The sequence below is a fragment of the Setaria italica genome, chromosome III (genome assembly GCF_000263155.2).
Source record: "Setaria italica strain Yugu1 chromosome III, Setaria_italica_v2.0, whole genome shotgun sequence".
NCBI classification, from domain to species: domain Eukaryota; kingdom Viridiplantae; phylum Streptophyta; class Magnoliopsida; order Poales; family Poaceae; genus Setaria; species Setaria italica.
Genome location: NC_028452.1, coordinates 39,052,024 through 39,064,431, shown reverse-complemented (window position 1 = coordinate 39,064,431; position 12,408 = coordinate 39,052,024). Strand labels below are relative to the sequence as shown.

Genomic DNA, 12,408 nt, shown 5'->3' with positions numbered 1-12,408 from the left:
GGGGGGGACTGGACCTACTTTTAGCCATCGCTAACCTCCGCCCAGTGCCATAATACATGCATCTAAATTCTAACCTAACGACAAACACTAGTGTGATCCCAATTGTTGCTTAGCATAATAGTTTCGGTAGCTGTTCTTTGTACATATGGCGGAGTCTAAAAGGTAGAAAGCCCTTCTAATTGCCTTTTGACAGGAACAAATCGTTTTGATCAGGAATTCAGAACAAAGCTCACTTAGAAGTTTGAACCATGAAAACACCTGAATATACTGGTATGAATTTTTTTACATGTCGGAGATTAAATGAGCATATGAGATATACGAATGGTCACATTAAAACATTGGCCACATCATCCCAAATACTTTACTTACTTACATTCATGTAACATCTATTGTACATAATTAAGAACGTTCTCGAGCTGTCACCGTAAAACGGAGACATCTTCGGAAAATGATCAGTAGCAGCACACGAGCATCCTTGCCTCCTCCAGCTGCCTCTCCATATTGAACCTCGCGATGAAATCCTCCACACGCCGGTTCAGCTCGTCGGCCGGCGGTAGGTCCCTCTCCCCCAACTCGTCCTCCACTGCGAACTGTTGTTCCACATCTTCACTCATCTCATCTCCTTGTTCCAACTCAAAATCCCCCTCTTCAATTTCTTCGTGCACTTCATCGGCGTTATGTAGAACAATTTGATTCATCCTCAAACTATCATTTACTGCAGAGGTTTCCCTTTCTTCATCCATCACGACTAACATCGGCACATCTCCATTTCCTAGTAGAGCACCCTTTTCATCGTATACTACCATTGCCATCTTATTTTCTTGTTCTTGCTTGCTCTCTCCAATGATCGTCGGAAGCAAGACCTCTGCCAGCACAACCTCTTCCTGTTTCTGACTATCTTGTATCATATCCTCATCTCTTGCAGCAGTGTCATCACCAGCCTTCTGCAGCTTGCTTCTGCGACGTGAGAGCTTTGACTCACTTACAAGATACATAACGATGATGTTAGAGAAGATGAAGAGGCACTTCGGTGCGATGACAACCGAGACAACAGAAGGGAGGGACTCCATGGAATTCTTTATGCAAGAGTACATGTGGGACAGCCAAGTTACCACGGATATGATGATTATGGCAAGAAGAGTGGCCTTCATGCAGCTTTGGACGTCCATGACTATATGGTCATGGGAATTGTACAGTTGCAGCTTGTGTAACCTATAGCTGTGCTCAAGTGTACAAGAAGATGAGAAGGAAAACATAAGAGCACACAAAGAAGCTACGGAACGGATAGGGTATATTTATAGTACTAGTGGATGTGTTCGAATTGCTCATTGGTTAAGTTATTCCCTTGAAGAAAATGATATCCTCTTTTTTTTCAAGCAAAATGATATCCTATTTTCCCTGTGATATTCTTCCGCTTTAGCGCAAGAAATGCATGCGCAAGATGTGACGGCTTCTATATATCTTCTTGTTGCCATGAAATTTTTGATTCCTTGCAAGACATGTTGCTGTGGCGGCAACAGTATATGCCATTTAGCATATGAAGGAATACCTGGCAAAATTAGCATATGTCTACCTTACTTTTAATGCGCAGGGGCCACTTGGCAGCGACTTATGGACATAGACAAAGTTATCTTAGGTTCATTGGAATCATGTTTCTTACAATTCTTAAGTATTGTCCTCGACCTTTTTTTTCTGTTCTATGTGCGCATTCTTTTTCGTTTTGCTTAAATCTAGTCGGCCAGACTATTTGCATATGTATATACACTCCAATAGTTTGATGGCCATTGGCTGCGATCCAATCTACTCCCTCTGTTCCAAATTGTATCTAGATATAGTGTATGTCTAGGTGTATAATAAAATGATCTACAATTTGGAATGGTGGGAGTAGTAACTAGTAAGTGCCCTGTCACTAGAGTCTAGAGTGCACGGCACTTATGAGTTAAATCTAGCAGGCAATGTGAAATATAGTTTGTTCCAATCCATGGATGTGTTTAAATCAAGTGACACCAGCAGGCTTGCGACCAATTGCTGTGGTCTATTGTGAGCAAGACTCCATCGGAAGATATATTGCGTGTCCCATATTTCGCACAACTTTAGATACGCATTGGTTTTGTCGAAATATGAACAGCACAGGATTACCATGCAGGAGCACCAGGAGAAATGTTGCAAGGGCCACCTTTAGCTGATATCCGGAGTTTACTGATAACGAGCAAGATATGTGCAAATCAGCTCAAATATTGCTTATAAAGTTGCATTGCAGTTGTACCAATCACCCAATCTAAGACATATAGAAACCTGCTTTGATGTGATGATAAGAGAAATAGTACAACAATGATCAAGTCCTAGTGGGACTTTTATATGTTCCAGTGTTCATTTTCAGAAGTGAAATTCAAATTTATTTACAAGGTAAAGGCTGAAATTCTCGAATGGTAAAGTATTTCTGAATTGGAGCAGCAACTTGTTTGGCACATACTTCGGATGCTATAGTTGCTGCATTTGTATGATACTCTGGATTTGAGCTCCACATATCTTGTTCTGTTGAACCTTTGTAGACATTCATGGACACAGCTGGATGCAATCATGCATGGAAACTAAACGTTCGAGTGGTTGCCAAACCTTGAGTAGATATATGTAGCAAAAATAGAGCAAGTAGACCCAACTGCAACATCACAAATCTGCCTCCTTGATTGTCACGCTTCCGGCGTGCAAAAGTGATATGAGCCATGACATCAAACACGTAATGTGCAATACAGTTCATCAATAGTAGTGCTAAACTCTACAAACTGGATTTTTGGGCAAAAAATGGCAGGCTGCTTGCTCGTGACTTTTCAAGTGCCCATCAAATTTTCATCAATTATTTTCTTTGTAATAATCTTCCTATCAGAATGTACTGGACTTTTTGGGCAAAAAATGGCAGGCTGCTTGCTCCTGACTTTTCAAGTGCCCATCAAATTTTCATCAATTATTTTCTTTATAATAATCTTCCTATCAGAGTGTATTTTTAGCTAATCAGTAAACTTTTGTCATTCAAATTCCAAAAGAAATTATCTGCATTATGCTATAAACACCAAGAGAAGCATATGAGATTAACTCGAAAAGCCATTATGTTTCCGTATACCGATCAGAACCAATAGGGAAAATTTTATATTTCCATTACAGTGTAAACAATATGTGATTGGCATAAACATTGTCACTGATGGCACAAATGTGTGCTTACGCCCAGGTGACCTTGGTCAATCAGGGGTTGTAACAATATGTTATGCTGTCAAATCTTCTTTGAAGCAACCTCATGGTGACTCTTGATGCCTTTTGATGGCTCATTTGCAACAAAGTTTAGGGAAAATTTTATATTTCCATTATAGTGTAAACAATATGTGATTGGCATAAACATTGTCACTGATGGCACAAATGTGTGCTTACGCCCAGGTGACCTTGGTCAATCAGGGGTTGTAACAATACCTGCTGTCAAATCTTCTTTGAAGCAACCTCATGGTGACGCTATGCCTTTTGATGGCTCATTTGCAACAAAGTTCAGGGACTCCCTTCCAATAATGGATACAAGCAAATAATAGCAATCTGCAGTCTCGTAAAAATACAATTCGTTCTAGAGACAACTATTGAGTCACAAGGATGCATATTCTAAGAGAACAAAACTGGACTTTTATTTCCTCTTTATTCTAAGTTAAGGAAAGCAGAAAAAATTCCAGTTTCATTCAAGGCATGATGTGATAAGTGGACACATTCCGAAAGAGTGATGGCCATTTGTTGCTTTGATTGGAGTAGCACGCTAACGTCAATCAAACTCATAGTGTTTTTGGAGGTTATATGCTATTTTCAGCCCTTTTATGTATACAATTTGGAGTGTATGATACTTATTTACCCACTTCTAGAGTGTGTGTGTCTATATATTGCCAGTAATTAGATTACTCAACTGTAAAACTTTCAAAGCTGACTGTCAATTCCAAATCCATGATAATGTGAAAAAGGCATGGATGCAGACAACAGAATGTACTGTTTTCTACTTTTGCTTTATTCTTCAACCACTAAAAACCTCAGGCCTACAAATGAAGGATGGTTTTTACATGGTGCATGATGAATGATTCAGAGAGCTCCCACGTATTCTGATTCTCGATCCGTATCAAATCATATGCTTAAAGGTATAGATGTACTTCTGCCGAATGTTCTGATCATTGTTGCTGTATTCAAGACAGCATATGTTATGCTATTTCAGACACAATTGTGTATACTGAATACAAGAATGCTATTTCCATTTTCCTGACCAAAACTATGACAACAATACTAAGGTGTTATTCGATCCTGTTTACAAGATCTGTGCATATGGACGAACAGATAACCCGTGCATCATGGTTGCAGCATAACAAATCTATGGATGTTTCTTAGAGTGTGTGAAATTCTTTATCATTTTACAGTCCACTAGCGCAAGAAGTATGAGTTTAACTGAAGCTGGAGAGATAGTTGAGAGCAAGTAAAAATTATAGAACAAAGCTGTGTCCAGGCTTCGAGAAGTGTTCTGATCGACCTTATCCAGAGTTTTCCTGGCTGGCTAAGATATTCTCTTCTATAAAATTATTGCCACCTTTTCAATATTCTGTTTGCCTCTTTTTTTTTTGTCTTTGGGAAAGGGTTCTGATGTCAACTACTATGGTTTCCTTTTTGACTTTATGTCCTCCGGGCTTATCATAACCTGTCCTACTTTTCCTCCAAGGTGACTTTGCAGGTCCATGAGAATTATTATTTTTAAGGAAACATTAAAAAGGTGAAGTAGCAAAATATCGATTAATATGGTATAAATGATTTTCACTCGATCAGTGTAATTTGTGTTAAGATAGTCATATCCTTTACTAATTTTTGAAATTATGAAACTAGTTATTAGCATTCATGAAATCAATTTGGAATCCCAATTCATATAAACAAAGAAAAGAGTACATATCTAGAAAACTGAATACCCAAAAGGTAGTTACTTCAGGATAGCCTAATGGTGCCTCTTGTTCGTTGTTTGGTGCTAGAGTTCTATTCCCACAAATTTGCTGTTGGGTGGCTATTCATGTTTATCTTACACACGCACTATAATCCTGAATGGTATTTATGTTCTTTTAGTACAAGGATGGAATTATGGCAGGCACTACTCCTGGGGTTGCTCTGGAGCAGTGGAGGGTTTTATAGAGGCAGCTTACTGCATGGCCCACTCCTGTAAATGGACCCTATGTCGAGGTTCAGTTCGCCTCCTGATCGGCCCTTGGAAATCCATTTCCAGGAATGGATGATTTGCTATAGTAGCCATGGTCTTTTTTAGGTTCGGGGAACTTATCCTCTAACCCTTAAAAAAATCTTGTCGTGCCTAAAAATCTTTTTTTATAGGAGTGGTAGCTCTTCTAATGTTTACATTGAGCATGTGAGACATGATTTATCAAGTTTTTTTTAAAGAAATCTGCATATCTATTTGTTAAGAGAAAAAGAGAGCATCCTGAACCCACTACAGAAGCAACCGCATGACCTCAGCAACTGAGGCTTGAACAGGTTGCATGATAACAAATCACACGATCACCTGTTGAGAATAGAACAACAAGACCTGATCGAAATCCTAGGCCAACAACTTAACCAAGACCTACACCTAGCACCAGCAAAGTACTAGAGGTGAGACTACTCTTTCAAACTCCACTGGGCGCCATCAAAGATACATCTGTTATGATGTTTTCAAAGGATCCAAGCGCTAGGATGATGAGGGTGTTGATCCCTTTGATGCAAGCTCTGTCGAACCTCTGAATAGCCTTGCGCCACCATTCTGCTGCAAACTCAGCTCATTACGACGAGGCACAACACTTAGGAGATCAAGTAGCGCAAGAATATTGAACCAGAATTGGTGAGAGAAAACAACACAAGTAGCGAGTGACGAGGACATCACCTGCTTGGATACAACCATATTAGAAACTTTAGATTTAAAGGTGAAACAATTCTTTGTCATGATTGTATTTGATACATTTGATGAATTGATGCTGCACCATGATGTGTGTTCATTGTCATTTTCAGAAATACATAGATGGATCAAAAAGAGTGTTAAACACACATGGAAGGCATGGAGGTTCAAAGAAGTTGATCAAGAACCATGTCCAAGAATTTCCAGTGTTCCTCACCAGGCCACCACGTCACTTTTGGCCCAAGGAAAGAAAGAGATCAAATCCAAGATGTTTCAGAGTTGGATTCGGACTGCAGAATAGCACCAACTTGTGACGGTCACCACGATCGTATACAGACTCGGATTGGGGCGTTCAAGTACTTCATGAAATCCTTATAAAGTTTATTTTGATATGGATCTAGACTCATATCCTTATCTATTCTGAGATGGCCGCAATGATCAAATTATTACCGAGAGGTTTTTCTGTCCATGGTGCTATGTTGCCTTAGTTTGGCCCAATGGGCCGTGTATCAAGTTGGGTCCATTAGGGACACGTCCTAGGGTTGGAGGATGACCCCAACACCCTTATGGTCATCTTTCCACATTCTTATACCCCTTAGCTGCCACAAGGAACACTCGAATTTTGTTTAGATGTAAGTTTAGCCATTACTACTTCCTTGTAGACGCGTGTGTCGACTAGACCATCCGTTCTATTCGATTCAGAACTCCAAATTTGTGATTTCAGATTGATTTTATCTCCATATTTGTAATTGAGTTTCTTATTCTTGCTTGTTCCTCGATTGGTTGCAGGAATTATCCTAGTGGTTTGGTTGATCGTGCTCGACAAGATCACGACGACCATTAGAGGTGGTGTATCGATTGCTAAGGTGCAGCATCCTTGAAAGGCGGTAGTCGGGCCATGAACGTCGTCTCCATCCCCAAATTGAGTTACCCACCTTCTTTCATCGAAAGATCAGGATTCAACCCTACGAGTTCATATCAGCAAGTACATGCTGTATGGTATCATTTGATCACAAAGTACACAGTCCTCCGGATGAGCAAGACATCTTCTCGCAAGGTGATCTCTATGCGGTTCCACATTTATTACGGATGGCTAGAGGTAGACAAAATTGCAGTTAGTAGGGTCCCAACACCTCCAAATAGACACCACGGCTTGCAAGCAGTTTTAGAAGAGAAGGAACCTGCTTCATGCATCCAAGAATGATGGTCATCTTTCTTTCTGAGAGAGCACCACCTCCTCACGGGCATCCACCACTTGTGGCTTCATAGACTGCCCAGGATATACCATATCCAGGTAAAGTCCAAAGCTTGGGCCACACCCACAATCGACCAGCGGTTTAGGATTCTCTTCGACACAGACAATAGTAGAGAATAGACCTTCTATCCAGTGTTTTTAGTCTCGATCATTTTTGATCCAGAACTAAAAGAGCTTTAGTCCCGGGTCTAAATTTTATAGTCTCTTGGAGCACTTTTAATTCCGGTTGGTGGTTCCAACTAAGACAAAAGTGGAGCTTTTAGTCCTGGGTGGAGCCACCAAGCCAGATAAATGAACACGGAACATATTAGTCCTGACTGGTGGCTCCAATCGGGAATAAAAGGGTCTTTTATTCCTGATTGGAGCCACCAACTGGGACTAAATAATTTTATCTTAGGCGGCCCCTCTCTCTCCACCTTATCTTCTCTCCCCCTCTCCCTTTCTCTCTTATCTCCTCTCCTTTTCTCCCTTATCTCCATGTATAGGTGTGACTGGCGGCAGGAGTGCGTGGAGGGGGGCAGAGTGGCCGGGGCCACGCACAGGCCGGTGGGGCATGCGGCGGCTAGGACCACCTCCCGCGGCCAGCCTGCTAGGGGCGGTGGGGCACCGGCGGCCGTGGCCAAGGCCATGGAGCAGCGCGCGGCCTGGGGGCACAGTGGTTGGCGCGGCCCGGCCCCCAGCGGGGGCACGGCTCCCCACAGCATGTCGTCCGGCTAGCGCTCTAGGAGCGTGGCAGTGGGGCACGAGCGGCTGGGGCCGTACGGCTGGCGCGGGAGTGCACGAGCCGGCGGGGCACGCGATGGCTGGGACTGCCTCCCGTGACCAGCCTGCTTGGGGCGGCGGGGTGCCAGCGGCTGTGGCCAAGGCCATGGAGCGGCGCGCAGCCTGCGGCAGGAGCACGACGGTAGGCGGCACGAGCGGCTGGAGCCGCGCGGCCCACTTTGTTTTTATTTTTTTTGAACCTTTTTAGTCCCAGTTGGTAACAATAAAGGAGGTCTTTAGTCCCGGATAAAATACCCGGGACTAAAAATGGGGACCTTTAGTCCCAATTGGATTTTCGAGACCTATGTGTGTCTCCAACCGGGAATAAAGCCCAGTTTTCCACCGGTGAGAGGTTAAAATTAGAGGCACAAGACCAGAGAGAGAGAGCAGCCATGTAGCCAATGATCCGTCCAGAACTAAGTATTCATGCCATTCCTAATTTTAGTCACCACAGAAAGTGCAAACATAGCGCGGACATTCAGACGCAACAGGAGTTCAAGAGCTGCCCATGCCCGGCCATGCTGTTGTAGTTTTGCTAAACCAGAGCCATCTTATTTGTAGGGCCCAGCCCAGAACCTCTAAATTTGTGAATATATTGTTATGTGAATTAATGTTTAAAAATTTACATTTTTGAAATAATTTGTTTTTTAAATTGACACCTTGGTTAGGTGTCTGAAGCTGGAGGTAATCATTCTTTGTGTTTCTTTTGAGGGAGAACCAGTTTTTGCCATGATTCAGTACTAAATTATACACACAACACATAGCAATTATATCAAAAAGGTCGCCCAATTTTTCCAAAACACTCAGTTATTTACAGTGATCGATCCATGACCATTAAGTTTTTACATCTCTAATGCACATATTAACTCCTAACATTAACAAGGAAACATGCGACATAGTACGCAGTGCTCAGCAGCCGTGCACTAGCATAGATGCCTCCATCTGCCTCTCCATGTTGAACCTTGCCATGAAGTCCTCCACGCGCCGGTTCAGCTCTTCAGCCGGCGGCCACTGGTAGAAAACTGAGCATTAGTCCCGGTTGGTAAGGGTCATATCTCTCGGATATCCATCCGGGATAAACCAACCGGGACAAAAGAGGGGGGTCTTTAGTCCCGGGTATTTTAACCGGGAGTAAAGGACCCCCTTTAGTCCCGGTTCAATTCCAACCGGGACTAAATTGCGCTTGCATGGCACTGGTGACGTCTGAATTTTTCATGCATGCATCACGTATACGTATAGTAGTACCGCGGCCCTTTTAATTTGTTAACCTTGTAGTTGAGATTTTTTTAGAATGAATTAAATCAACTAGTATTTAAACGAATGGGATTTGTAATTATACAACTACTATATATATACACAATCCTTATACACAATTCATATACACAATTCAACTAGCTTAATTAGTACAAATCGATCATATATACAAATAAATCAAAGTATCTTCCTACGATCTTCCGCCCGTCGTGGTGTTGCTGAGAGGAGTGTCTAATTGTCGTCCATCGTAATAAAATTCTCCTCTTGGATTTACCACCTCGTCCATTATGAATCCAATGAGACCTTCACATATTGCCGCTACTCTTTCTTCCTTCAAGAGTCCTTGTTGAATATTTAACATCTATAATTTGGAAATTTGTGAATGTTACATGAACAAATACATATAAGGAGCTAGAAAATAATTAACTAGTAATATATTTATTTTACGTACTTTTAAGTTGTGCGGCGTCAAATTCGGTCCCTTGGGTCCCAAAAAACCGTGCATGTGCTCACAGATGTAGTAGCCACATAGGTTATTCCCGGGTTCCTGTCTTAAGCACTTCAGTGCGGAAAAAAAATAAGTTATGAAATATTCGTGTTATACAATGTAATAAATGTGCAGACTTCATACGTACCGGGAAGTCTGTGTTCCATGTAAGATCTTCTTTGAATGGACCTTTGTGTGTCCTTATGAATTGTTTCCATACGCTGCGGATTAGAATAATGAATGACATAGTGTAACAGGGATAAAATTTAGGAAATAAATTTTTGCATAGAGATAAAGGTCCAGAATTATTACAAGCCCAGCATGTCTTGCAATTCTTGGTAGTCCACCGGATCTTTCCGTAACGAATCAAAGACAGTGACGTGGCTTCTTTCAGGCTCAATTTATAATAAGGATCCAGTGGAAGCTGCGTGCGTAAAATGTTCATGCATATTAGAGCTAACTAACATGTAGAGATAAGGAAAAAGACATCGAAAGTAGACGGTATACACACACTTACTTTGAAGTTGTATGGAAGTAGTATGAAATCCTTGAATGTTTGTTTGTGTAGGAAATTGTATATTTCGGCAAAGGTTTTTTCCGGCGCTAATTGTATCTGTCGTTGGTTAACTACAGATGGATCCATGAAGCCTATATGTAGGTACGCCTCTCGGCGGCATGTCTGAATTAGCATCCTACATGAAATGGAAGATGAAGTTAGTACGGTGACGCACGCCAAAATTTACATGTAGAGATAATAAACGGACACTTACAGAATCCAAGCGCTGATCAGAGAGACGTCCAGGGCATCATGATGGTACACTTCGTATATATCCTCGAAGTTTAGCCACAGCACTTTCTCCCCTTCACCGTGAAAATCTATCGGTTTTACCTTCATGCCGATCATCTCCCTCGATTTGGCGGATGCCGTCATGTACCATTGATGGAATTCGTACATCTTTGTTGACAGCTTCCGTACCATTGCCGGCTTCACTAGAGGCTTGCCTAGCTGATAAGGCCATCTCGGCTCAGGGGGCGGTGCAGTTGGCGTCTCGACTTGCCCTATGCATTCATCAAGTCCCAGACCTGTTTCTTCCATGAACTTCAATATATTTGCTTGTTGATCCAAGGGCATTGCTTTTACCCGTTGAGCATCTTTCTTTGACAAATGGCTGAGGTCGGGGACTGAACTGCTGGAGGATGATTTTCCTTTTCTTTTATCCTTTTCATCAGCCTTTACTAGAGCCCGTTCATAGTTTGTCAAGAGTGGTATCCTTTTCTTGGCTCCTTCCTCCATCCTGATAAAGAAGTTTAAATCCCGCCGACTTACTGGCGGTGGCTCCATCTCCCTTGCCTTTTTTAATTCGGCTTGTTTCTTAAACCACTCACTGGCCTCTCGTTGGATTTCTGCCCACTGTTCCGCATGAGACATTGCCTCAAAGCGTTCCTTGCGAGCCACTTCAGGGTCGACCTTTGTTTTCTTCTTTCGAGCCTGTCTTTGCTTGGGAGGCGGTGCTCGTGACTTCTTGAGTGGTGCTGCAGGTTCCTTCGAGGGGGCCGCTCTTGGTGCCGGCGACGGTGATCGGGGAGGGGTGTTGTTATTGTCGTCGTCGCTCCCAGCACCAGGATGTGGTGGAGATGGAGACCTTGATATAGATGGAAGCGACGGTCCTGGAGCAGGAGATGCCGGTCTCGAGGTATGAGGAGAAGATCGCTGCTCGGGATCTACGGGGAGCGGTCTTGAGGTCTGAGGAGATGGCTCCGTGCGGGAAATAATGATGTAGCGTTTCTTCCATAGAATGATCCCATGAAGCGCATCTGCCAATGTCTTTTCCCCGTCGCCTCCCGGGAAGTCGAGCTCTAGACCTTCATACTGGGCATCTACTATTTGCTCGACACAGACGCTGGCGTAGCCTGTTGGAATGTCCATGCCATGACTGCTCTGCCCTGCCAGCGTTGGTAACGCACTCCCGTACGCTACCTGTACATATAGCAGAAGTAAACAAGTTGAACTCCGATCTCGAGGCCTGGATCAATTGACAAGATTGCATAAATATTATGTATAAGTATACCTTAATAGTGAGGTTGCCGACCGGTGCATGCAGCTCACATGAGGTCCGTTGCGTGATGGCATCCACGGGGAACCGTTGCTCCTCCACGGGTAACCTGGGCGTCTGCGCATCGGGGACCCCTGTAGAAGCACAACTGCTCCCGAGGCGTTGAGAAGGGCTGGCGGTGTGAGGATTCGGCACTGCTCCAGATTGCGCCAACTCCGCAACTGCGTCGGCCACCCGCCGATTGATTTCATCCATCATTCGTTGTTCTAGCATCTGCCGCCAGCTCTCCTCCATCTGTTCCTTTCTTCGCTTCCGGCTTCTGTAAGAGGCGCTGTCGCCTCGGAAAGCGAACTTCCACGGAACCACCCCGAACCCCCGGCAACGTCCTGGGTGCTCTGGATTACCGAGGGCCAATGTGAGCTCATCATTTTCTCGGTCCACCCTCAACCTCCCAGCCTTGGAATCTTCAATGTTCTTCATGAGATGTTCGGCCTTCTCACGTATTCTGTCATTGAAAATCAGCGTCCCATCCTCTTGGCTTAGGGAGCCTCCATGAGCGTAGTACCAGTTCTTTGATCGTTCGGGCCATTCAATAGTTGCAGGTATGATTCCCCGTTCGATCAGATCTTGTTCCATCTTTCTCCACTTGGGAATTGCTGAG

The 12,408-nt window shown here is 43.4% G+C and overlaps 1 protein-coding gene across 1 annotated transcript; it reads right to left on the bottom strand.

The window, feature by feature from the left end:
- Positions 1-233: 233 nt before the first annotated feature.
- Positions 234-1,275, bottom strand: LOC101780779. Its single transcript, XM_004962576.2, has one exon. The coding sequence runs from the start codon at positions 1,254-1,256 to the stop codon at positions 453-455; it is 804 nt and encodes a 267-aa protein (XP_004962633.2). The 5' UTR covers positions 1,257-1,275; the 3' UTR covers positions 234-452.
- Positions 1,276-12,408: the final 11,133 nt, after the last annotated feature.